The 26,696-nt window shown below is 35.4% G+C and overlaps 2 protein-coding genes across 3 annotated transcripts; both read right to left on the reverse strand.

Moving 5' to 3' along the window:
• Positions 1 to 5,789: 5,789 nt before the first annotated feature.
• On the reverse strand, positions 5,790 to 11,776 carry LOC127120135 (protein EARLY-RESPONSIVE TO DEHYDRATION 7, chloroplastic). Its single transcript, XM_051050531.1, has 4 exons — positions 10,644 to 11,776; positions 8,377 to 8,543; positions 6,838 to 6,922; positions 5,790 to 6,287 (listed from the first exon to the last, which is right to left on the reverse strand). Exons 1-4 carry the CDS (start codon positions 11,576 to 11,578, stop codon positions 6,098 to 6,100), a joined length of 1,377 nt encoding a protein of 458 aa, XP_050906488.1. The 5' UTR covers positions 11,579 to 11,776; the 3' UTR covers positions 5,790 to 6,097.
• Positions 11,777 to 22,382: 10,606 nt separating this feature from the next.
• LOC127120136 (26S proteasome non-ATPase regulatory subunit 4 homolog) lies at positions 22,383 to 26,349 on the reverse strand. 2 transcript variants are annotated; one of them, XM_051050533.1, is made up of 10 exons: positions 26,190 to 26,349; positions 26,001 to 26,114; positions 25,719 to 25,824; positions 25,015 to 25,129; positions 24,717 to 24,926; positions 24,288 to 24,600; positions 23,552 to 23,675; positions 22,993 to 23,096; positions 22,835 to 22,903; positions 22,383 to 22,757 (listed from the first exon to the last, which is right to left on the reverse strand). In XM_051050533.1, exons 1-10 carry the CDS (start codon positions 26,199 to 26,201, stop codon positions 22,713 to 22,715), a joined length of 1,212 nt encoding a protein of 403 aa, XP_050906490.1. In that variant the 5' UTR covers positions 26,202 to 26,349; the 3' UTR covers positions 22,383 to 22,712. The 2 variants fall into 2 exon arrangements, with proteins under 2 accessions (XP_050906490.1, XP_050906489.1); XM_051050532.1 differs by having other exon boundaries at positions 22,383 to 22,760.
• Positions 26,350 to 26,696: the final 347 nt, after the last annotated feature.

Raw genomic sequence — 26,696 nt, forward strand, 5'->3', positions numbered from 1 at the left:
TTCTCCTTGGGCTTCTAGATGTGCCTTCATGACGATCTTCCAAAAATCAAAATATTCTCCAGAGAAAAGTGGTGGTTTGTTACTACTTCCACCGTCTTTGAAAATCGGATTCGTGCTTGCGGATCTTTTAGGAACAGTTACCTATAACCTGCTCTGATGCCAATTGTAAGTTTAAGGAGTGTCTTAGAGGGAGGTGAATGAGGCACTTAGACGATTTTCCAGATTTTTTACGGTTTATTGATTTTTACTTTCTTGAGATGCTTATGTGATGAAAAGCGGTCAAGTGCGGAAAGTAAAGAACACCATGATGTATAGTGGTTCCCCTCACAGATCGAGAGTACTCCACTCCCCTTTCAACATGAAAGAGAATTCACTATAATGTTAGATTCCTAGACAAGACACCTTAAGGTCTTTCTATCTAATTCTAACACACCAAGAACAATCCTCTTGGATTTACAATGTTTAAAGTCCAATTGAGACTCAAATTCTCACAAAAGGACCTCTTGCATCCACACACTGGATAGCAAGGATAAAACCTTACAAACTTATTCTTAATAATCCTAAAAATAAGTTGTAATCAAGATATACAATTCTGAATTTTTGTAGAAGATGAAATAGTTGAAAATTTGAAGTATATCAATTTATCAATTGATCTCCTCCTTTGTAACACTTAATTCTCACAATAATTATACAAGTGTTCTTTCTATAGAATAAACCAATAATGCTTAAAAAGAAGGTTTATGCAAGGTTTCACTCTTAAGAAAATTTGGAAGAACACTTAAAAAATGTTTGAAAGAATATGAGTAATTGATTTGAAATTTTTGCAAGGAGGTTAATTTGAAATCTGAAAAAAAAATGATGTATATATGTTGTCTAAACACCTCCTCAAATGGATGCAATTACCCAAAGGATGCCATGGTTCATGGTAAAGAAAAATAGAAAAGTTCCCATGAAGATATGCACTAATTTTTGCCTCTGGTTCAATGGTAATCGATTACCTTAATATGGGTAATCGGTTACTTGCCTCCAACGTGCAAAAATATTTGAATTTTTCACAGAGTAATCGATTACCTTAAAATGGATAATCGATTACTTCATCCCAGATTTGAAAAATAACTTAAAAAATGAAGTGTTATGATTTCTTTGATGCATAAAATTACTTCCAATGATTATGGCATGAATGAGACATGTTTTGAACACTTGTATAATCATCTAGAGGTCAAGTGTTATACCTATTCATTTGAAATACGAATCTTCATGAGTTTCATCGAGACTTGATCATTTAGTTGAAAACTTCCTTCATGAGCTTGAATCTTGATCAATCCTTTTTATAAATCAATCTTAGACTTGTAGAGAAGTTTGTCGTCATCAAAACATTTGAGAAGTCATGTCTTCATACATGTCACCTGTTGCAGCCCCGAAAGCCCTACCAGTCCGTGTTGATACACTTGTTGTTAATATTTCCGTTCATAATGTTGTTCTTGAGGTTTTTGGAGGAGAACCTTGAAGGTGAAAAAAATACACAAGAAGGGGGATTGAATTGTGTATGTCAAACACTCGTTTTGTTTTTGATTAAGCAACTTCTGAATCTGAACAATATTCAGAATCTGATATCATAACTAGTTATAGCAGCGATAATAAATTATCAGAATTAAAAGCAAGCAACACACAAAGATTATTCTGGTTCCTCTCCTCAACTGAGAGTAATTCAGTCCCCTTGCCTCAACAAGAGCTTTTCACTATAATTAACAGATTACATTTTTCTCAAGCACACTTGCAAGAGACTTCACTTGCTCAATCAACCTAGAAAGATATTGTTGCTCAAGCAACCTTGCAAGAAACCTCTACTCAATCAACCTAGAAAGAGACTTTTGCGCAAGAAACCTTGCAAGAGACTTCTACTCAATCAACCTAGCAAGAGACTTCACTACTCAAGTACATAGACAAGAGACTTATTTGCTCAAGCACGCGAGCAAGAGACTTCCTCTACTTTTAGGGGTGTTCGCGGTGCGGTTTGGGCGGTTTTTGCGATAAAAATCACCTGAACCGCAAGAGAAAAAAATATGCGGTTCGGTTTGGTTCGGTTAACTTTTAGAAATAAAACCAAACCAAACCAAACCAAATCAATGCGGTTTGGGTTGGTTCGGTTGGTTCGGTTTTTTATAATATTTTTATTGAGCCATATATACTCCTATAAATATCGATATAACTTTGTGTTTAGTCATTCATATATTACTAAATAACATCAAAATTCATCATATTTAGACAAAAATGTTTCATTTAATATACAAAAAACCAGATTAGACAAAAGTGGAATAAAAGACAAATATAAATAGTAGCATAAAATAATATCAAAGACATTATAATAAAACATAAAAAAAAACATATGAGATGAGAGATTAGAGAAGATGAAAAAAAGAACATAAGAGATGCGAGATTGAGAAGAAAAGTGCAATAAAAACGTAATTGGAAGAGAAAGTAGTAACATAAAAGATAAAAAAGAAAAAACATAATAGAGGACTTATTAGAGTAGAATAGGCGAGACCTACATGGAAAAGAAGATGAGAAGAATGTGTGATACTACTATGAGATATTTAAGAAGGTTGAAATTGAAACCCTAAGTGTGATTAAGAGAAAATCATTTGTAATTATAAGGTTAAGACATACTAGGTTTGGGGTTTGGGTTGGATCTGGGATAAGTGAACTTTGGGTTGTAACATAATGCGGTTTGGTTTGGTTTAGTTCGGTTTGTAAAATACAAACCGCAAACCAAACCAAACCGTGCGGTTTTATTAAAAAATGACCCAAACGAATCTGAACCAAATGCGGTTTCGGTTTGGTTTGGTTTGCGATTTTCTATTGGGTTGGTTTGGTTTTGAACACCCCTATCTACTTTAAACAAATATTTGAGTAGAAATGGTAACCACTATTCTTATATACACAATCAGAAGTATAGACGTTGTGCAACAACCACAAAATTTCTTAACCTCTCAAGATTTCTAAGATATACAAAGATAAGAAATCTTAAGATCTTATGCAATAACAATTATAAATAAAAGCTTACAGTTATGCTCAAGATATTGTATTGCGTTGTTGTTGTATGTCTTCCTTCAAATCTCCGGCTTCCTTTTATAGAGGTAGAGAAAGAGTCGTTGGAAGGTTCACACGTAAGAGCAAACTTAGTGAAGAATCATGCTAAGAGAGATGTTGGATAATGTATCTGGTTAGAAGTATTGTCCACTGAATAATGGAATTGTTCACATCATCTTTCGAAGTACTAGGAATCTAACAAAAGGTAGAACATACTGAAGAGGTAACATCACCATTCCTCGAGCCTTGCAAAATAAAACCCTAGTTGACTCTATCCAGAAATTTGGGGCTTTGACAAGACTAGTCTGATTTGGTACAGTGTACGGATCAGAGGTTGTTCAAGCCTTCAGAGTCTTAGTTGTCACCAGATGCAAGAACATTTGACCAGAGTCTGAACCTTCAGAGCCTGATGAACACATTCAGAGTCATCAGATTCTGATCAATCAGAATCTGACTTATATTGCTTCTTCAGATATGTTTTCAATTAGGATTAATTCTATATTTTTGATCCTGCACACTTGAACATATGTTAGTATACCCATTTGTTCTTTAAATACTTTGTTATCATCAAAACCCAATGGATATGAACAATCTTGTTCCAACAACCCCTATGACACTTCATTATTGCCTTTATATGTAAACCATATTGTTAAGCATGTGTGGAACAGAGAGGTAAAATAAATTTGAATTTCTTCTTTGAAACATATGCGTTATAATATTTAAACTTTCTAACGATCATGTATTTTTTGTAGCACCGTGATGCTTTAAAATATATCAATCACTAGAGAAAGATTGTGAAGCTATAATAACCCGAAGAGTTATGGTTTCATGATGTCGTGTATCAATATGGACGATAAGATTTATGCATGAGGGATTATATTGTTATTAACCATGGTATGTTATCAACTTTCATAGAGAGATGGCACTTACAGGCGTCAACCTTTCATCTTCTGTATGGTGAGACGTCTGTCACACTTGGTCATCCCTGCTACATCTTCCGATCAGGGGAAGATTGTTAGAACGCTCCAGAATCACTAGACTTTATGCATTGGACATGATGGTGACCTATTTGGGGGTTGACTCAAGTGATGTCTAAAAAGATATGGATGACATTAAATAGTGTCATGCTAGATTTGAATTTTTGGAGAAGTTGTATATAGATCACCTAGTTGCAACAGCGGAGGGCGATGGTTATGATGCACGTCTTTTGCATCATAGAGGATGTCCGTTAAAGTCATACCTGATGTATTTAGTTGAAACATCCATATGTGTGGACAAAATGGCTTATCATGTTAATGTGGTTTACCTTAGATACTTTGATTGACTTTGAGCGGATTCATGACTTCAACTGAAGAGTCGCTTGTTTGATTTACCTGTACTTGAAGTTAGGTGAAGTTTGTCTTTGGAAGACCAGAGGAAGTATGAAGTGTGTCAGCTCCTCAATCATAGAGTAATGCATTCAGCTACATCCAATAGTATTTTAGTGTCACATCCTTACATGACACTAGATGCTTAGGGGGATCCACTTAGGTCAGCTCATTAGGAGAGATTATATGAGAATGAGGCTATGGCAGATCATGTCGTTGATGGGTTACTTGCATATCGTCGTATTATGGATATTACACAATGTGTGTGTGTGTGTGAGAGAGAGAGAGAGATATTTCCGAAAGGCAGTCTTATGAGGTCTACTATAAATGTCATTCTATTTGAGGCACAATGTGTGGTCTACTATGGATGTCATTCTATTCGAAGCATTAACAACATTGTAATACAAGAGGTCAGATATACCCATTCGCTCATCTTTTACTTCTATTTTGATAGTATTTGTATTATCGTTTATAATTTGTCAACAATTATGTTTGATTATAGATTCTGAATTTTTTTTCTAATATATGACATTTTAATTGAACTATATCATGCTTTAATTGATAACAAATTTAATTCGGATAGTATACTTAATATGAATGGCCTATAATATAAGATTTTCATTAAAAAAAATATCAAATTTATAACAATTTTGATGTCAACGATTTTTTTACTGAGGTATAACTTCAATATTTGTCTATAGTTATTACGGAAGTACACATAGTGAAACATACTTTCCGTATTGTGGCAAATATATTTTTTGAAGGGTGGCTAAGAATAGAAAGAACAAACCCTTTATATAATTATATGAATGGTGAAATGTCACGTAGCTCTAATATTAATTTAATTCAGTTCCACTTAGGCAGCTTTAAGAGAGAGAAAGAGCCAAGCAGAATGTCAATAGCGAGTGAGCGATATAGCTTATTACTGATCAGAATGAAAATTGTTAAGAAAATGAGTTGTTGATGAAATTGCAAATAACATTTCAAGAAACATAGTCACGTCCAATTAAGGTGACAAAATAAATTAACAAATTCGTTTAGGTTTACTTCCTAAGATTTTGCAAAAGCTTCCAATTTTTCCAACCACAAAGTTTGGATGTACCTAACTTAAAACTGTCACCAAGTGTAAGAAGTGATATGTGATTATAAACGCACTTTGGGAACAGCTGATGCCAAGTGCCAACAAGAAACAACCTTATTGTGGAGCATTGGAGACCAGAATCACAAATGAAATTTATCAATTCCCATTGGTAATCACTAAACATCACTATTAGTGGACTTCTTGCTACCTAAGCAAAAACTAAAGTTGCCACAAACAGACAAAAGAATACGGGCGAGCAGAACATGTTGCATAGGATATAGTTACTATTCAATTTAATGAGTGAAGCTAACAAATTACAACAAGATATTGTTGATCTTTACATGAGATGTTTTTTTAATCGATTATATACTGTTACAAAAATCAGGACAAAGTCTAAATACCACACATGCACAGAAAAGCAAACCACAATACAACAAATCATGGCATGCCCCTCCCCTTCCTTCCTAAGAAAAAAGTAGGTAATTTAAAGCTGAAAGCAACAGCTTTTGATGGTAGGATGGCCAAACCTAAACTAAATTGCAAGAGCATCAGCCATGAATTACTTGGACTTACTAGATTTATAATCAGAAGCTGCAGCTTTAGCAACAGACTTGGCCAGGGTGGTAGGTTTAATAACACTCTTAGGATTAATAGCCTTCCTAATCTTAAATGCAACCCATGCGGTACCCAAAGCATGACCCGCAGCATCAAGCCCTTCACTTGTTGCGTGAGCAGCTTGTTCTCCATATCTGTTGTATACAAATTGCCAAATTAACTTCTGAACTTGTAGAGAAGAATAATGAAATAGCAAACTATAGAAAATGAATTTCATTCGCTACGTCATAAGTTGTAAAAGAAAGTTTATCGGGCTCACATCAAAACCAAGAAATGATTTCTCGAACCAATAATGTAACTAAAAGTAAAATAAATATTTTCGAAAATTGAGAATTGTTTCAAAGCTGATAAGACGAATATCCAAAACTATATATTTATCTTCCAAAGCCTTAAAAGCAATAATTAAGTTTCAAAATTAGACCAATGATTTCAAGATATCACATTCTTGAGTACCGCATTCAGAATAAATTTAACTCTCATTCCAAGCAACCAGATCATGGATTCTGGCTATATGAGGCTGCTCTTATACTGACCAGTGTGAAATTTCAAGAGTGCGATAAGTTTCCACAATATCACTGTAGCAGCCAGAGAGCATAGTTTGAAAGACGGATCTTAATATTGACAGATTCAATCCCAAATCTATAAACATTTTACACTTCAGATAACGCAGTTATTGATCTTTACCTGTGGTCAACAAGTTCAGTTGTCACAGTGGATGTGGTTGACATGACATTTTTTCCAGCTACTTCAACAGCATCGCACACCTTACCTATTCACAAGAAAATCAAAGCATAAGTAAGCAGAATGTAAATTTAAAAATTCAAACGTTTCTAGGATAGATTTATCACATAAATAATTAGCTTGGTAAACGTCCAAATATAAGATATCTCGTGCAAATGAATATTAATGTCTAAACTCTAAAGATTGATTTTTGACAAGGCCAACAATATTCGCATGATTATATTGAGGAGGTTCGGGATATGCAACTGATCTTGAATGACTAAACTTGACACCTAATTACAGCCATAAGAAAACACACATTATCTTGATGACCGTGATACAACAATTTACATTTGGACTCTCACCGATCAAATTCAAGTTCAGAGTTTACATATCAACACAATTAGGTAATGGTCCTATTATTACACAACAAAAAGAAAAAAAAAACTAAATAAAAAAGGAATGACTGAGCATGGGTATGAATCAGCTGGGTAAAATCCATTACAATCATCATCTGTTGATCCATATATCTAATTTCTAGGAATACAAAACACACCACTTCCCTCTCGCCCTTAATTATTCTTGAATCATTTATTAAATTTTAGAATCATTAAATTTAAATTTAAATTAAGATAAAAGCAATAAAATAAACAAACACAACTTTTGACCACAGGTAAAAATGATACAATATATTATAATATATATGGGTGCAAGCGTAATTTGAAGAGCTGATTGTATGACAACCTGACCAAACAATTGTGAAATTTAGGAAAACAATTTGACATTTGATTAACTTTCGTAGAAACTAGACCGGAAACTTAAAAGAATGATTCAGTAGAAAATAAATGGATAATTCAGATGGGCTATATATGATGAGACTCATACAAGACAGGGTATATGAAACTCATACAGCATATTATACTGATATCGGATGACTTTACAATTCTGAAGTTCAACCAATAAATAGATAATTCACATGCTCACCTTAAAATATTTAGTTTCAATGAAAATAATGCAATGGAAATTTTCTATATCCACCTATTATCAGTTCACTAAATACACCAAATCCTTACTGATGTGCAAAATTTCCAAACAAGTACATTGAATTCTATCATTTAAAAGAACATATTAATGTACAATTATTGTAAGATAAAAGCAATACTACAAGAAACACGGAAACAGGACTAAGCATATTAGTAAATAATGAAACTACAGTAAAAGATAAAAACATTGGAATAGAAAGACCACAAAGACAGCAAAATACTCTAAATTTCACTAAAAAAAGTTATTTAAGATAAAAGATCTATCGTCTTTTTTTTTCTCAGTTAATCAATAAATTTCTTATTTTCTTTTCTATCTGACAAAGATAGAGAGTCATCACTTATTTTTTTGGTTGGAACATATTTTATGTTTGGCTACGGTTACGACTAAAGCAACTCAAACAGCATTTAAGCATGTTAATAACAGACATAAACTATGATGAGTAATATCTCATTGACTTACTGAATCCATCCAGGGATGCAAGCACAACTTCCCCCGGTAAAAGGCTGAAGAATTTCTTTCCGGCCTTTGAGTTTACCACTGAACTAGTGAAAAATCCAGACACTTTCACGACCCCAGAGAGCAAACCATTTGCAACTTTCTCTGTCATTTTAGTCACTCTCTTGACTCTGTTTAGAAAACATAAATACATATATCATAAAAAAGGGTTTAAGTGTCAATTGATTAATAGCTAAGGCAGAACAAAGTCATCAAACTTGACATAAAAGCTTTAAAAAGTATTAGACACTAACATCCCGGTCCAATAAAATTGGTCAGGCAACATAATGTAGCCTTTTACATTAAGGGGGTGAAGTTTCATATTTAAAAAGAAAAAAACAACATTTTAAACTACTTCTCTAACCCAGTCTTGCTGAATTTCCTCCACCAAACTTTTTATGACTATTGGATTTTGTAGAATCATTTGCTTGAGATTCCACATCAACTAGAGAAATTTCTTAAGCAGTTATAAAACTTGCCCAAGTATCATCCCTTCAGCTAGCACTTGGGTTTTATTTAAGGCTACACTAATTTCTAAAACGGTATCATAGCATATTCTGGATTTAGTTTTATACCCCCTTCTAGTTGGTATGAGAGGGTATGTTGAGATTCCAAATTTAATAGAGATGTAACATAAAAAGTCCTTATAAAGACGTGGGAAATCCTTATTGTTTTGGATTTTATAATTATATGAATTTTTGTAAACTTCAGAATGCTCTTGATGAAAATTTCCAATCTAGATTGATAAAATTTACAAATCATGAAAAATTATTAAGCGGAGAAAATTTGAAATTTCTTTTTCAAAACAAAATTTGAAAGCTCATATATATAGATCAATTGTTAAAAGTCATAAAATTTAAGAGTATATCAATACTTTTTCAAACAATTTCATCTGAACATTTGATGGCAAATATCAAGTATAAGATTATATACATATGAATCTCCGGTAACACACATCTTAATATCACAAGATTGAACTAATTTAATTCATATTCTAAAGAAGAGTAAGATTGAGAATATTTAGTAACTGGATATCACCCACAGACACATATTTTTTAGGGCCTTGCCCTTGAAAACATCCTCTGATAATTATCTATGCTAGTCTGCTTGTGCATATATCACAATAAAAGTTTAATCGAAGCACCTAGTAAGTGAAACCCTTTTTTGGTAATAAGGCATACAGATGATAATCATACAAACTATACTAAAATTTAACCCTAAATGTGGATAAAATTAAGCCCTACTCCAGTGCTGCTTTATATTTTTCAATGACGATTTGTAGCACATATATAACAAATACAATTGATGCTTTTATTCTTCTTAAAATTGCTTTTGGAGTTTCTATTACCTTTTAACTCTCCAGTAGACAAGTAATGTATTCCTAAAAACTCAAGAACACGTTTTGAGTTTATAGTTTATGACGTATGACTTATAAGTTCAAAAATTTTAACATCTTCAATAGCGCAGTAATATATTCCTAGAAAATGATGGTCTTATACCTTTTTTTACTGACTTATAGTCTTTTTAGAAGCTAATTCAAATAGGTTATATAACTTTTCATTTTTTCCCTCAATTTTAGCCCTGTTATCTTAATTGAAAAAATTAAATATTAATTAAACATAAGTTTATCAAAGACTACAAATTGAACAAATTCGCTATAAACCATCCATTTATAGGCTCACCAGCTAAAAACTAGCTAATCAAGTATAAGCTATTTTTGTCAAAACCTAAGTCTAGTTGGCAAGGACTAATCATGTGTTTAAAGAGGATAGTGTCATTTTCTCTCACAATTTCACTCTTATGATCTTAACTGAAAAAAACTAAAAAATCTTTTATGACATTTTACAACTTTCTCTCACAATTTCATTCTTACAATCTTAATTGAAAAGAAAAAATAAACTAAAAAATTATTATAATGACACTTCACATTTATCTATGGCTAATTTTACTCAACACTGTAAAATCAATATAATAGTTTATTTGCTACAAACTCATCAAGTATCAGCTAGCTTATCTCATATCCACTGTTTATCATGAAACAAAGTTTTTCTTTTTGAATGGCAAAGTCTAATAATAGTTAATTTTATAATTGAACATATTTTACATTCGCATAGATAAAAGGGTAAGTTTGTTTCTGAAATATCACATTTGTTAACATGATTGAGATTTTGGTTTTGGGACAGAAAGCATAACAGTATAAGATTATATATATAGCAGTATAGCATACACACCTTTTAATCCGCTTCAAGGTTTCAGGACTAATCTCAGTAGCACGTGAACCAGAAGCCATCCTTTTCTTCATAACCTTATTTCCCCATTCCAACCTCTCCATAGTAACATCACCACACCACAAAATCCCCTTGATCACATGCCCCGAACCCGAAGCTATAAACCTCGCAGCACTTCCACTATATTCCTCCACATTCGGAGCCAAGGTAGTCCAATACGCCGCACATTGCCCCTCCATTATCTCCTTTTTCTTCTTCGACTCCAAATCCTTCGGCGAAACCTCCTTCGCCATTGATCCATCCAAAGCCTCTCCCTTCTTCTTCGCCTTCTCCGAAACCTTCTGCACAGAGAAATTACTGCAATTCCCTAAAATCGCATCTAGCTCCTTCAGCAACCGCTCTTGCCCTTTCGAAGCGATTGTTAAACCATAGCTCAACAAATTAGAGTTAACTTCGTTCTTTTTCCGAGGATCGTGCTCGTCGTCGTCTTCATCGAAATCCTTGGGTGCGAGGAATGAGAAGAAGTAGTGAGAATCGTCGACTTTTACTGCGGTTTCTTCTTTTGCAAGAGGCCACTGGATCTCGTCAGCTATTCGAGCATAGACGGCGATGGAGTTTTCTCCCTGACGGAGACGGACGACGGTGAAGTCGCCGGAAGCGAGTTCGACACTATATTCTTTATCGATGAGGTTGAGAATAGCACCAGGGATCTTAACGAGGATCTCCTCGGTGGTTTCCAGTGGTGCTGAAGGAGAATTAGGAGTGTCGACGTCGGCGGCGACATTGTCCGGGAAGAGATTCTGAACGAGGTCGTTGAAGTCGATTGAAGGGTAGAGATTTGATTGAGAAGAGGAAGAAGGATAGGATGGAGCATCGGGGTTGGATTCGATTACTTCGGGGTAGAGTGAAGTTCTACGATTAGGGTTTTGAGTAGCCATTAAAATGTGATGAATGAGTATTGAATGGTTTGGGTTTGTTGCTGGAAAAGGAATGGAGTGTGGAAGCTGGGTTTTCTATTTTTTTTGGAAATGGGTGAAGGTTGGGGACCAATTAGGATATGACGCGTGGCATGTGGGACAACGCGTTTCTTAATAGCGAAGGCTCCCGCGCGAATACCCGTAGAAGAAGTTGATATTTTATTTAAACTGTTAGTACAAACTTGTTGACGTGTCCAAACGTGTTTGAGTTGCAGTGGAGGGTACGACGTCAAAGTCACGATTACTTTGAAGTACGGGTGAACAAAAATGGTTGAACCGATGTAAACCCGGTTCTACCGACATGAAAAAGTAGGATACGTGCGGGTCGCATCGGGTCAATGGGGTCATTTTCACCATCTTTTGATATGATAGGTTTTTAAGAGAATATTTTGTTATTAATAAGTTTATAAAATTTAAAAACTTTTTAATAGTACTTAATTATTGTAATTTTTTAAAGGGTTAATATTTATTCTCCCTTTTGTCATGCATATGGTTTTTGAAAAGCCTTAGATAAAAAAAATTGTTCCATAAGATAGGATTTGAACATCTGTTCTCTCCGGATAAGGCAATTGAATAATTGGATTATAACTTTTATTGTGAGTAATAATTCTTTCAATTATATTTATATTCAACTTTATTATCTTTCTGTAACATTCCATTATCAATCTCTCTCTAGCAAATCAACGAGAAAAAGATTTTGAGACAGCAACGAATCAATAAGAAAACTCACCTCAGAACCACGTAGTTCTTAAATAATCCTCCTGAGCAAACGCATTGAGTAGAATATGATAAGAAAACTCATCCAAATCAAGCCCCTAAAAACACATTTTCCCAAACACATGGAGTGCAACTTCAGGTTTACCAACAATAACATAACCAACAACAAATGTATCATCAAAACAAACCTGGTGAGCGAAACACACTTCTGGAACGTTTGAAGGAACTCAAGAACCAACTACATGTGGCTAGCTCGGGTCAGGATACGGAAAATCGCTACAAAAGTAGTTCGTGTATGGTTGAAACGAGGTTGAAGACCAGCCTAATCAAAGAACTTGAAACACTAGAGAATTCCATTATTGTCGTCGTCGTGATGGAGGATATAAAGAACAATGGATTCGGATAGAGGAAGTGAATGGGAGGAAAGAGAAGGTGAGAAATCGTAATTGGTTGAGAGAATCTGGTAGATTCGAATGTGGAAAGGGTCTTTACAATAGTGGTGGATTCGAAACCACATTTTGAAGGTGGAAACGACGTCGTTTTAGGTGATGGAAATAAAGGTGTTGTTGATAATGAAAGTGATGCATAGTGAATGTTAGGATAGTAAAACAAAATGATTAGACTAGCTCGTGGCTTGGCGTGTACATTGTCAAGTAAGAAACTTATGTTCAAATCTTGCCTGGATTAAAAAAAAATAAAAATTAAACAAAAAATTCAACTAAGTTTTCCATGTCATTGCAAAAATTAAAATAAATAAAAAATGATTACTAGGTCTCACTCGGGATCAAAATGAAGGAATCTTCAAATATTTAAGGAAAAAATTTAACTTTTCTTTTACAAAAGTTTAAAAAAAAACGTTCATATAACAGTGGAGAATAAGTATTAACCTTTTTTTTAAAGAATTACTTACAAGACTTTTTAATTTAAATTTCAAAGAGTTATAATACAAAAAATTAGAATTTCAAAATATTTTATGAATATTTAAAAATTTAAAAGGACTCGATATTTTTTATCAAAATAAAAAAGATTAAATATTAATAATAATAATAATAATAATAATAATAATAATAATAATAATAAATTAGATTCAAGAGGGTTAAAATCCTATACCATATTTTTACACCAAGAATGTCTCTCCATTAAACCAATTGTGTTTCTTATTTAATAATTGCAACACATATGTATATATTATATAATGGAAATGAGGACTAATCCAAAAATGAAATGATTTTGCAATTTGAATTCTTCTTCCTCTCTTGTAATTTGTATTCTTCTTCTTCCTGTGCACCTTCATTCATAGCTACGTATTCAGTTGGTAACTTCATTCTGTTTCAAATCATACGTTGGTAACTTTACTTCATTGCATTTAATTTGTTGTTGTTTCTAGTTATGGAAGATGGGTTTGCAAGCTTTATCATCTAATAGAATTAGTGGTGGATTTTTGTTTTCCAATGGTAGTCTAATGATGGAAGATGAGAAATCATTTTTATGCAAATGAAAAACAAGGAAGAAACAAGGAATAATTTTGGGTTTGAAAAAACTCAGGATTTGATCGATGATTGGGGATGGAGATATAAACAAAAAATCAAGAATTTTGGATTCAATAGTATTTTTGTCCCTATAAATTGGCGTGTTTTTTGTTTTAATCCTTATAACCTAATTTTTTAATTTTTGGTTTTAGTCCCTAATTTTGAGTTTGAATTCATATCTTCATCCTCAACCTTCATACAAACCTAGAATTTTTTTAGATCAATGAGAACATATGTGTTTGTTTATGATATATTCATGTATGTTTATTTTGTGCTCCGCCATTTCAAACCATAATCATCTTCGATAGTTGGATTTTATAACTTTATTACTCACTATTTCTCTCACAATCTTCACCATTATCTTCCATTAAAGATTCTCCTTCATGTTTGTTTTTGAAGCAAAGTTTGAATTCTTAGTTTCTCAAAGTACCAATGTGATTTTTATGTATGCAGCATGGTGAAGCATTTTTCAAAATAAATAAACTCATGTATGTATATATACACCTATGGTAATAGTACGAGAGAGATGGAATGCAAGGTCAAATTGGATTAAGAAGGGTTGAAGCTGGAGAATGTCATTATTATTATCAAGCTCATGTTTCATGAATAAGTATTAAACATCAATTAGTTTAAACACGGACCGCAAGTGCATGATCTCTTCCAAGAACAAGAAATGAACATCAATTTTCATATATTACAATTTCGATGCAAGACTTAAACAAAGGAATCTCATGTCCGAGTGACAAAGGTGCGGGTATTTTAATCAAAGAGTGTGAGTTCAAATCTCACAAGTTGTTAAAAGTGTAACTATTATCTTAGAAAATAACAAAATAATTAGAATTTTATATTATGTTAAATAACATTTCACCACACATTTTTAATGTTTTTGTGTTTAAAGAACATATTCATTAGTAGTTTTTCTTAGATGATCCAATGACAATTTGTTAATAGATTTTGTTCCGTGTCAGATAAAGATTTAGTACACACTACGGTCAAAGACCCGATAGCTTAAGGTCTATTATTCCGTTTATTATGTCAGGTTAAAGGTATAAAAACCTTTGTAAAGAGTTTTAAGATACACAATCTTTAATCTTCACTTTCAATTTCTCTAGTTTTAACCATAAATTGAGTTAGGCGTTAGAGTGTTAACCATGCAGGTACCCCCTTGAGTCCACCGTATCGAAGATAACAACACTGATTAACGACACCGCATTAAGATTGATCTCTCTAGTTCAAAAAGCACATTGATCGCAATCTTTGATCCATTGTGTTGCATCAGCGCAATGCATCGGAAGCTCCATTTCACCGTAATTTTTCGCAATCATCACCTTTTATGATTTCGCAACGGAACAGTGGCGCCGTCTGTGGGAATCGACTTCTGATTCTTATGATTTCCACTATTCCATGTTCAGTTCTCAGATTTGAGCTCAGAAGATATCTTTGACGAAGAAATCTAAGTTTTATGAAGCCGAAATCTCAAATTTGCGACGTTTGTATCCAGTGAGCTCTGATCTGACACCGAACGAGCAGTTACATCAACTCTAAGCCATCTCGAAACGACACCAATGGGAGCCTCAAATCGAGATCCCATCAGAGAACGTCTCGGTCAACTGGAGGCATCAACCTTAAGCATTGGGGAAAGAAAGTCGTTTAACGCTGTCATACCCCAAAATTTGCCCGTTGATATTACAAGGCATTTTTCAAGGCACTCCGACTTATTCTGCAAGGCACTGACCTTAAAGGAACAAAAGCCCAGCTCACAACAGGCCCAATTCAGAAAAGGCCCAAACTAGCTTGCTCGCTAGGCGAGCAACTCCTTCGCCTAGCGAAGCTTGCGAATACCAGAATTGTTGGACTTCACTCTAAGCCCATTAGGTCACCATAAGAGCATTATAAATACCACAGCTTCAGTCACGAAAAGGGAGAGGAAAAACAGAGGAGGACGGACGGAAACCCTGGCACAGAAACCCTGGAGGCTACTTTAGAGAATTCCGAGTGAAGAAACCCTGAAGGCCGCTCCTCTGCTCCGAAGCTACCGCCGCCCAACTCCATCTGATGCCAAAAGCGATCCGTCTCTTCAACATAACAGCTTAGTTGCAAGCAGGTTTGCGCATCCCTATTGTTTTATGCTTTTAATCGGTAATCTCTATATACATAAAGCATCATGATTGAAGTTTCGAATATGTAGTTTGATTTCACATGCGAATTTAAATATGCTTGAATATCATGAATGTTTGTCCATGCTATTCCTGTAATCAAGTGCCATACAAGTTCAGGTTTTCGGAGGCCATGCTGTTGTCAAACTCCAAACCCGTGGCCGCTCGCTAACACATCGCTAAGCGAGCCTGTAGCGAGCATTCGCTGAGTCTTCGCCAGGCGAAGCAGAGGCGAACGGGACAGTGGCTGCTTTGTTTCTTTTCTATTATGCCTTATGTCTATCTAACCAAGACTTATTATAATTCTGCATCATTTGGCCTGAGATTATGACTGTTGTGTTGTAGTGCAATTTTCAATTGTACTTTACTTTGATGCTCTAACTCGTGTGTTGAATTGTGCAAAGGTTTACATATTCCCGAGGAAACGGCCGGTTAGGTATCCCACTTTATGTGTGGGAGACCCTTATGGAGATTCACCCTGAATTACTCAATTGATTTTAATGTACTCATTTCATGGCGAAGATCCACCCTAATGGCTTAATTGATCTTAATGTATTGATTTTAATATGGACCTAATTACCTAATTGATTACGGCTACCTAAGTAATTACAACACATTGCATTTAAGTAAGTGATCTTGGACCTCTCTTTGTTACCCTACGACTACGGTATTACGGTCATGTCCCGCGAATGTGGGGATGCACTTAGCAAAGACCCTGCGGTTAAATCATCATAGTCCCTCGAATGTTGCCTTTGTCCCGCGATGACCCTTCGGTGTAGCCTACGGTTAAATGATGATAGTCCCTTCGAATGCTAAGGTATCCTCACAACTGTTGCCTTCAATGACCAATCGATGACCCTTCGATGACCCTTCTACATCCAAAGGATAGAACTGCTTACTTCTCAATAGTAAGGACAGTTTTACCCTCATAAGGATAGGAAATGCCCGGAAAGGCCTCGGATAGGTATAACTCTTAATTGCTTATTCATAACCTAAAATACTTTTCCATCCCTCACACTTTGCAAGTCCTAGAAAATCACCACTTGGTATACATTCATACTAGAATCATTACCAAGTTATATTTTTCTAAACTGTTTTTCAAAATCAAACGAGATAAATACTTTGTATACATTCATACGAGAATCATTACAAGTTAAACTCTCTTTTCAAAACATTTTTAAACAATTCACCAACACTTTTCAGACAAAAATATAAGTGATCCAGCAATTAAGAGCCCATGGATAACCATGGATACAAAGGGTGCTAATACCTTCCCTTTGTATAATGTACCTCCCGAACCCAAAATCTATTGAGGTCTTTCCTGTTCTTTTCCACCTTTCCTTATTGGATAAAAGAAAAGTCGGTGGCGACTCTTGCTATCCGCGACATTGCGATAAAAAGCAAAATACCCCAAGTCAGTTCACCGTATGACAGACGCCTTCAGATTCAGATTCATATTCGCAAATTCGAGGTCGGTCTGGTGTTGTGTCACCCTAGGACGAGCGATGTCTTGGGTCCGATCCCGTCAAGCACACGACCGTCCGAGTATCATCAAATCCGAGAGAGAATTCGGCCCAAACGCGAGCAAAGTCATAACGAGTCACCACAAGAGGTGTGTCGGGTCTGACACAACCTCGGACATCCATCGTCGGGTATCTAATCATCGTAAAGGTCTCACGTCGGGTGTCCCATCATCGTAACGACCAGAGCCTGGTTTTGGACAACCACAAAAGGTTTGGGACCGCGGAATGATACATGAGTTACGATATAAGGGGTCTTCCCGGATGTGGAGTATATCAAGGGACCACACGTCAGACAAATGCTTGCCTGATGGAGTAAAGAATGTCCATGTGGCTCTCCATAGGCTAGAGATGTCTTCAACGCCCTAACCTAGTTCCCAAGAAAAAATTAGATGGCAAATCGGGGTGCGTGCTAGGAAGAAGGGTGGCTTACGCTCGATGGAGCATGTTGGCGAATAACTACTTGGGGGATTTTGCATGCTACAAGGCTAGAAATACGTTGAAAGAGATGTCGACCTTAACAAATGTTAATCAGACTAAATAATAATAATAATAATAATAATAATAATAATAATAATAATAATAATAACAAATAAATAAATAAATTTAAATATATTTTGGTAATACCAGTGTAACTATTATCTTAGAAAATAACAACATAATTATAATTTTGTACTATGTTAAATAACATTTTAAAACATATTTAAAGATGTATTAATTCTATAAGTTAACATTTTTAATATTTTTGTGTTTAAAGAACATATTCGTTAGTAGGTTTTTTTTAAATGATGCAATGACATTCTGTTAATAGATTTTGTTCCGTGTCGGATAAAGATTTAGTACACACTGCAATCAAAGACCCGATATCTTAAGGTCTATTATTTAGTTTATTATGTCAGGTTAAAGGTATAAAAACCTTTGTAAAGAGTTTTAAGATACACAATCTCTAATCTTCACTTTCACTTCCTCTAGTTTGAACCATAAACTGAGTTAGGCGTTAAAGTGTGTTAACCATGCAGGTACCCCCCTTGAGTCCACCATATCGAAGATAACAACACTGATTAACGACACCGCATTAAGATTGATCTCTCTAGTTCAAAAAGCACATTGATTGCAATCTTTGATCCACTGTGTTGCATCAGCGCAATGCATCGGAAGCTCCATTTCACCGTAATTTTTCGCAATCATCACCTTTTATAGCGCCGTTTGTGGGAATCGACTTTTGATTCTTATGATTTCCACTATTCCATGTTCGATTCTCAGATTTGAGCTCCGAAGATATCTCTGACAAAGAAATATAAGTTCTATGAAGCCGAAATCTCAAATTTGAGACGTTTGTATCCGGTGAGCTCTGATCTGACACCGAACGAGCAGTTACATCGACTCTAAGCCATATTGGAACGACACCAACGGGAGCCTCAGATCGAGATCCCATCAAAGAACGTCTCGGTCGACTGGAGGCATCAACCCTGAGCATTGGGGAAAGAAAGACGTTGGACGCCTTCTGATTCAGATTCACATTCGCAAATTCGAGGTCGGTCTGGTGTTATGTCACCCTAGGACGAGCGATGTCTTGGGTCCGATCTCGTCAAGCACACGACCGTCTGAGTATCATCAAATCCGAGAGAGAATTCGGCCCAAACGCGAGCAAGGTCATAACGAGTCACCACAAGAGGTGTGTCGGGTATGACACAACCTCGGATATCCATCGTCGGGTATCCAATCATCGCAAAGGTCTCACGTCGGGTGTCCCATCATCGTAACGACCAGAGCTTGGTTTTGGACAACCACAAAAGGTTTGGGACCGTAGAATAATACATGAGTTACGATATGAGGGGTCTTCCCGAATGTGGAGTATATCAGGGGACCACACGTCGGACAAATGCTTGACCAATGGAGTAAAGAATGTCCATGTGGCTCTCCATCGGCTGGAGAAGTCTTCAACGCCCTAACCTAGTTCCCAAGGAAAAATTAGATGGCAAATCAGGGTGTGTGCTAGGAAGAAGGGTAGCTTGCGCTCGATGGAGCATGTTGGGGAATAACTACTTGGGAGATTCTGCATTCTACAAGGCTAGGAATACGTTGAAAGAGATGTCGACCTTAACAAATGCTAATCAGAATCCATTCAGCCCCATACAATACAAGCACCCTAGATGCCTCAAAGGAGCGGGTTCAAGCCCATGCAAATTGGGACACTGCAACCTTGGAAAGAAGACTTGACAATACATAACAGAAGCGAAACACAACCCAAGTCAAGAACTCGGTCATCCAGAACCCGCATAACATCAAGCCACATGGATACCGCATCTGAAGGAAGCGTCTGGCATACACTTGCGTCCGGATTCAAGATTTTATTAATGTATTTGTAAATATATAATAGTGAGATGAAATATATATATATATATATATATATATATATATATATATATATATATATATTGCTATTATATATATATATATATATATATATATATATATATATATATATATATATATATATATATATATATATATATATATATATACACTAGCGTCTGGCATACACTTGTTGTCTGCATTTTTATTTGTCTCATCTTTAAGGTGCTGAAAACGCGAATGCACGTAGCAACAAACCGAGGAACAATAAATATAGTTGATGGTCATCAGTAAAACTTGGAAATGCTATCGGAGACGTTTTGTCCGTCTGAATACAACATTCAAAACCCTCGGGTGCATTGCACACATGAAGTCAGAAGTGTTGTCGGATACGCTTCGAGCGCCCGACTACATCAATCAATTCTCCACAATGCCTTGTGTGCCTTCTGAATTCAGGGGTATTGTCGATCACATTTCAAGAATCCAATTACAACAATTAATTCCCCAAAGCCCCACGTACACATTCAGAATCAAGGGGAGTTGTCGGAGGCGCTTTGCACGTCCGACTACAACAACCAATTTCCACATGGGTGCTATCGGAGACGTTTTTCACGTCCGAATATAGCCTTTAAATATCAAATATCATACAAATACGCGCTTTCACATGTAGTTGGCAACCCCCCCCCCCCCCTTATGGATCTAGCTAATCTAAGGGGAGTGTGGTGAAGCCTGGAGGTATCCACCTCTATCCGAGCTATAACCTTGGGGGCAGGGAAGAAGATCCTTTACATCTGGCCAAGTAAGATCCTCTGTGACGCAGAGCATAATTCAAAACATGGTTGCATCAAGTCGGTTTCATGTCCCTCGTTTGTAAGTATAATTCGAAACACCCCCAGACTAACAAGACTTATACCTTATCCATGTAAACATGATTAAGACATAGTTTCGTCTAGTTGATATGGCATGAAATACTTACAGGTACGACAAAGAGCACAAAAGATCGGAACCGATATAGCGTTCTACTATTTTTCAATCCGACATACAGACACTTCAAATTGCAAAAAGAGCTTCCTCCGAGCAAGCAAATTTCGAACACATCCATGCATTACTACCTCGTCATTCTATCAAGATAAATCGTACACCTTAACGCAACTTGCTTTCGTACGAAACAGCCATACACGGCTCCGCAAAAGACTTAAGGTTATTTACACTTTAAGCATTTATTATTTACCACTTTCTACATCAAACAATGATGCAAATTGCATAATTCTAAAGTAATCCTTAGCTATCCTCGGATCCAAATTCTCCTCATATCCCATCGGGGCAATGATGACAATTAAAAAAGGAACAACGTTATACCAAAAAGCATAAGCATGCAAAAGTAAAAACTTAAATACATATATGAAAATCTTATTTACAAACTGAGGTACAAAGGTCCAGTTAAATATTACAGGAACAAATAAAAGGAAAAAGAATAAGATTTTGCTCAAACGTCAGTGCCCGACTCTTCAAATCTAGGACCACCTCCGATGTCCTTCTTAGAAAAATATGCCAAATGGTCTAGCTAGTCAACGGTGATAGCAAGACTGAAAAAAAGTTGAACCTGCTCCAATATCTCATCCCAAACCTCATGCACGACCTCTACTGTCCATTGAACAAATTCTTGAGGTTTCTGTTGAGCAACATCCACCTCCTACTCGAGAGCCTTCAAAGCATTGACGCCTTCTTGCAGCGCTTCTCCCTGTCAGCAAGGGAAGCCTTCAACCTCTCTATCCGAGCATTCAAAATGGACAGTCGGCCATAATAGTCTGCCTCTTCCTACAAAGAGCCGAGAACATCAACATTCATTTGAAGCTCGGCCAATTCCTTATCAGTATCAATTTTTCTGCTCAAGGACTTCACACATCTCCCTCTCTTGTTCCCTTAAAAGCTCTCTAGAACCTAAACCAGCATCCTTCACATACTTTGGTGGGAATATTGTGCCTACCTATGATGAAGATTGGCCACTTTAAAATGTTTTCTTTCCCTACCTATGATGAAGATTGGCCACTTTAAAATGTTTTCTTTCCTTGATTTTGAAAATTTTGGGTGGCTAAGATTTCATTGAATTTTCACTTCATGGGAGAGAATCATTTCCCCACTAAGGATGAAATGAGCATCCCTCAAAAGTAATCATACAACAAGAATAAGACTGAATCATTATACAATAAAGTAATCATACAACAAGAATAAGCCTCAAAAGGGGAAAACACACTTATACTCCCCTACGTCCCCTATTACAAGCATCTGCCTTTTTTTTATACATATATTTAAAAAATTAACTAATGAATTTTACTTGTTCATTTTGTATTTTGACTCTCCAAAAACACACTTTGTATATTAAGATGTGTAAATTTAACATTCCATATTCTAAGATAAATTTATATATCAATAAAGGAAATGTTCAGACAAAAAAATGATAAATACATCTAGTAAATTGCATAGATACTTACGATTAAGGACTATCTTTTTTCAAAAGTTTATAATTATATAGATAGAGGGAGTATTTTACAGAATATAAGTACTAGATAACAAGACAAGACTTAAATACATTTAGATAACCAAGTCCTTTAAATCAAGAGCATTTTCATGTTAAGAGTCCAAGACTATACTACCAATAGGCATGCACTGTGGTTTCCGAGCAGATGTGGAGACAATGATTGGTTACTACACAAAATAGTACTAGTACACCCTCGATTGGAACAACCATCTAAAAATGCCTACTAATATGTCTCGAAGGAAAACAAATAAAAACCACAGCCAAAGTGGTTTTAAAAGATTATTTCTTCTCCTCATTTGATGGATTGTCATCCTTTTTCTGCTGCTGCTGGATAAACAAAACAATTAATAAACTGATGGCAGCACAGGAAATGGAACAAAATATCATTTAGGAAGACTAACCTCAGATTGATTTTGCATGGATGCCAACAAATCTTTGACGGAAGGGTCGTTTGGATCGACCCCGGGAAGCTGCCGAAGGAATTAATCATTAATGCAAAAAAGGACGGCAATCTATGATATAAAGAACAAAAAAGTTAATTGAAGGATTTATTACATACCGATGCAAGAACAGAAGATACAAAGGATTGATCTGCCAACAATTTAGTCATATCTGACTGGCTTGCTTGATCTTTTGTACTATCTGCTACTGACAATTGGAGAGCTACAAGCAATAAAGGGCCAGAAGGTAACAAAAGTTAAAACAACCTCCAGGGCTTTCCCTTTTCTATAGAAAATATAAGATTAATAGAACCCCATGTACAGGTCATTTGAATCGTCTCAAACCATCTTGGATTCATGTTGAAATTGAAAATGTTTTTTTATTCAACTTAACTAGTTCCATCAGATAACAAACAATATGACTGTAATCAAGGCACATCTCCTTTATGGAAAAGACTAGATGCAAAGACTCATCCTTGTTTAATAAAAGAAATTTGAATCATTAAAAAGTTGGATACCTCAAAAACAGAGTTGTGTTTCTATGTTGAACACACATGAGTCATGACACTTCAGTGTCTAATGGGACACATATGAACCCACATGACACTTCAATGTCTATGTAGTATGCCTGTGCGCATGCTTTCTGGATGAAGAGTACATACAAAAACACAATCTCACCTAGTGCCAGATCTGGGTCATCGACAGATGCTTCTGACATATCTGTATCTTTTACATCATGGCCAACTGCGGGTTCATCCATTGACATTGCAAGAGCCTGCTGCAGTAGGGCATTCTCATCATCCTGGTTTCATTTGAAGGTCAGCTACTGTTTGTTGTCCAATTATGAAAATATTCAAATAAAAAGCATAGCATCAAGAAACATTTATTTTTTTGTGAAAAAATAAAATATTTGATGTAGATCATATCATCTAAGAAAGGGGTGTTGGCGTTAGGTTTCACTTGCAAATGCAAAATGTTAGGTAACATTTTCTAAGCTGACTGGACTACGTATAACTCTAGATGTGTCTCAAAGAATGGCAAACTGAAAATAAGTTTAAGTGTTACAGTGACCCTGGACAGACGCACTATCTTGGAAATTTTCAAGTTTTGCATGCCTTTGTAATTTACTTACTCTAGAACTTAAAAAAATAAATCTGAAAGTAGTCTTACAAACTATTATATGGTTTTAGATAATTGTGTTTTGGCATTACTATGTTTTTGGTCCCTGTAGAATACTCTGTTATCAAATTAAGTCCATACAAAAAATTTCAGTGATGTTTGGTACCCAGTTAGGTGATAATATCATGGACCAAAAATCAATAAAAAATTTCACACAAATCACCAAATTGGGGAATAAACATCTATAAAAATTAGTAGGTCAAAACCCATAGATAAACACAACAAAGACACCAACCATCAAATCAGTTGTCTTATTCTCTGCTTCAGAAGTTGATGCACTGGCGCCCTCGGTCATTGTCGCATCTTGAGAGCCAGCTTGCTGCTCGCCTCCTTTCTCTTGTTTGGCAGCATCCTCTGCAGCCTTTTTTGCCGCTGCTTCCTGCCTGGCTCTTTCCTCTTCCATTGAAACTCTTAAGGCAAGAGCCAATTCAGGATCCAAGTTTGGATCCACACCAAAATCATATCCAGATCCACCCCCAGCTGCAGCTGCCGCTGCAGCAGCAGCAAAACCACTTCCACCTTCTCCATCACCAGTAAAAATTGGTGTACTGTCACAGCACAAGATCACATAAAAATTATGATAGTAAATAAACCGTTATTTCATCTAACATAAGAGAGAAATATGAGATACGAAAAAAGTACAGACAAAGTTGAACCCACAAACCTTATAAGTACATCAGAAAGTGCATTTGGACCAGCTGGAACATGAACAATATGGCTTGAATCATTATTGTTCACAGCTGCAAGAAGTGAATCCAACTTCTCGGTCTTTGCCTCATCTACTTCACCAAAATTAACAATATCAAGCGCTACACTATTCTTTTTCAACTTTCTCCCTAGTATCTCCAACATTTTCTTTTCATGGTTGACCGGACTACAATACAATGATTGAGATAGTTAAGATTGAATAACTACAAATGATACATTTAAAATTAGCATGAAATATAGTTAAGCAAACATACCTTCCAGCAAAGACAATAATCCTTTGCTGTTGCTTTTTATTTTGACGGTGCTTTAGAGCCAATTGTGCCACCTGAATGCCAGCAGCTAGGTTCATCTCACCACCTATTTCTAGTCCTAAATCAGGAATATAAGCAAAAAAGAAATCATTTTTATAAACAGGGTAATAGCAATATGCTGCAAACTCATCAGTTCTGGTTCAATGTTCCCGGTAATGAGTACACAAAAGTTCAATCTGACTTATAGATATGTCCTACAAAAAGTGGTCTTATATAGCTTCTGCCAACATCCAACAATTGGGGCAAAACTAGCTTGAATTCAATTTACACAACCAAACAAATTGTTACTACGAAGGACTTCAAAAAGAATAAAAGTCATCAGCAATAAGAATTACCCGCAGTTAGGCACAACCTTCTCATAATAACTTTCAGGGTTTTACCAATGTTTAAGGCCACATTTTAAGGAATAAAATCCACATCTATTAATTAATCCCCTTAACTATTCAAACAAGAAAAGCATTCAAAGGTTTTTGGAATATTCATGATATTTAACAATAATACTTTACAAAACCCTAGACGAATAATAAAACGTAAATGTGAACTAAAATAATTTCTTAACAAGGCATTTAGATTCAATTATCACTCGTGTGAAACACTCATGGTTTAAATAATAAATTACAACAGAAAATACTTTAAAAAAAACTAACCATGCATACATCCTAAGATCTTGCCTAGATCACTGGTAGGGGTAACCAAAACACGAACACCTTTCCCTGCCATTATAAGAACTCCCACAGTATTTTCCGGATTAGACTGCAATATTGAAATAAAAATTACATTTATCAGCATAATTGAACCCTATGATAATATCAGAAGATTTAAAAATCCATTCTTTAAATCCAACCTATCATAATCGGGGTTTTCTATATCTCTAATTTATTTACCAAAAAGACTGCAATAGATATTAATAATGTACGACTAATTTTGACCTGGGTTTTAGCACCGCAAATGAGATTAACAGCATCAGCTTGAGCTTGAAATCGAGAAGGAGAATAATCCCCGTTTCGCATCCATTCAGAATTGTCTATACAGATCATTGTCGCCTGTTAAAGAAACAATCGCGGTCACACAAGAAAAAATTGGGAGAAAAACCCTAGTAATTTGAAATCGGCGATTACCTCGAGCACCATTGTTGAAGAGGGGAAAGAAACTTGATGTGTATGGAAAAGAGAAAAGTGATTTTTATTTAAGTTTTTGGGTTTACTTGGAAGTTGGTTGATGCTAACTGGTTTTGATTCTGAAAGGGAAAATTAATCAGGGAATTCCGAATTTTAGAGAGGAGAGAGATGAACTATTGGGCCTAAAGTAGTGGGCTTCTTTTGTTTCTATTACCACCACCACTTGGTTTGGTTCCCTTTGAAAAGAGATTATAGAAATATTTTAGTTTTAGGAATACACTTCCTTTTGTTAGAATTTTGTATTTCCACCTTAAGGCTCTTAAAAAATATTCAAAAATCCAAAAATATCCATTAGATTTTAATATAAAGGGAACTTTTTTTTAAGTGTTTGGCTTTTAGAATCCAACCACTATGTATAACTCATATATAACTCATGAAACTTATCATCCTTCTTTTACTTATGTATTTTCTCTTTTATCTCCAAATTTGAAAATAGTTGCATTCTCT

This window comes from Lathyrus oleraceus, chromosome 2, assembly GCF_024323335.1.
Source record: "Lathyrus oleraceus cultivar Zhongwan6 chromosome 2, CAAS_Psat_ZW6_1.0, whole genome shotgun sequence".
In the NCBI taxonomy this organism is placed as follows: Eukaryota; Viridiplantae; Streptophyta; class Magnoliopsida; order Fabales; family Fabaceae; genus Lathyrus; species Lathyrus oleraceus.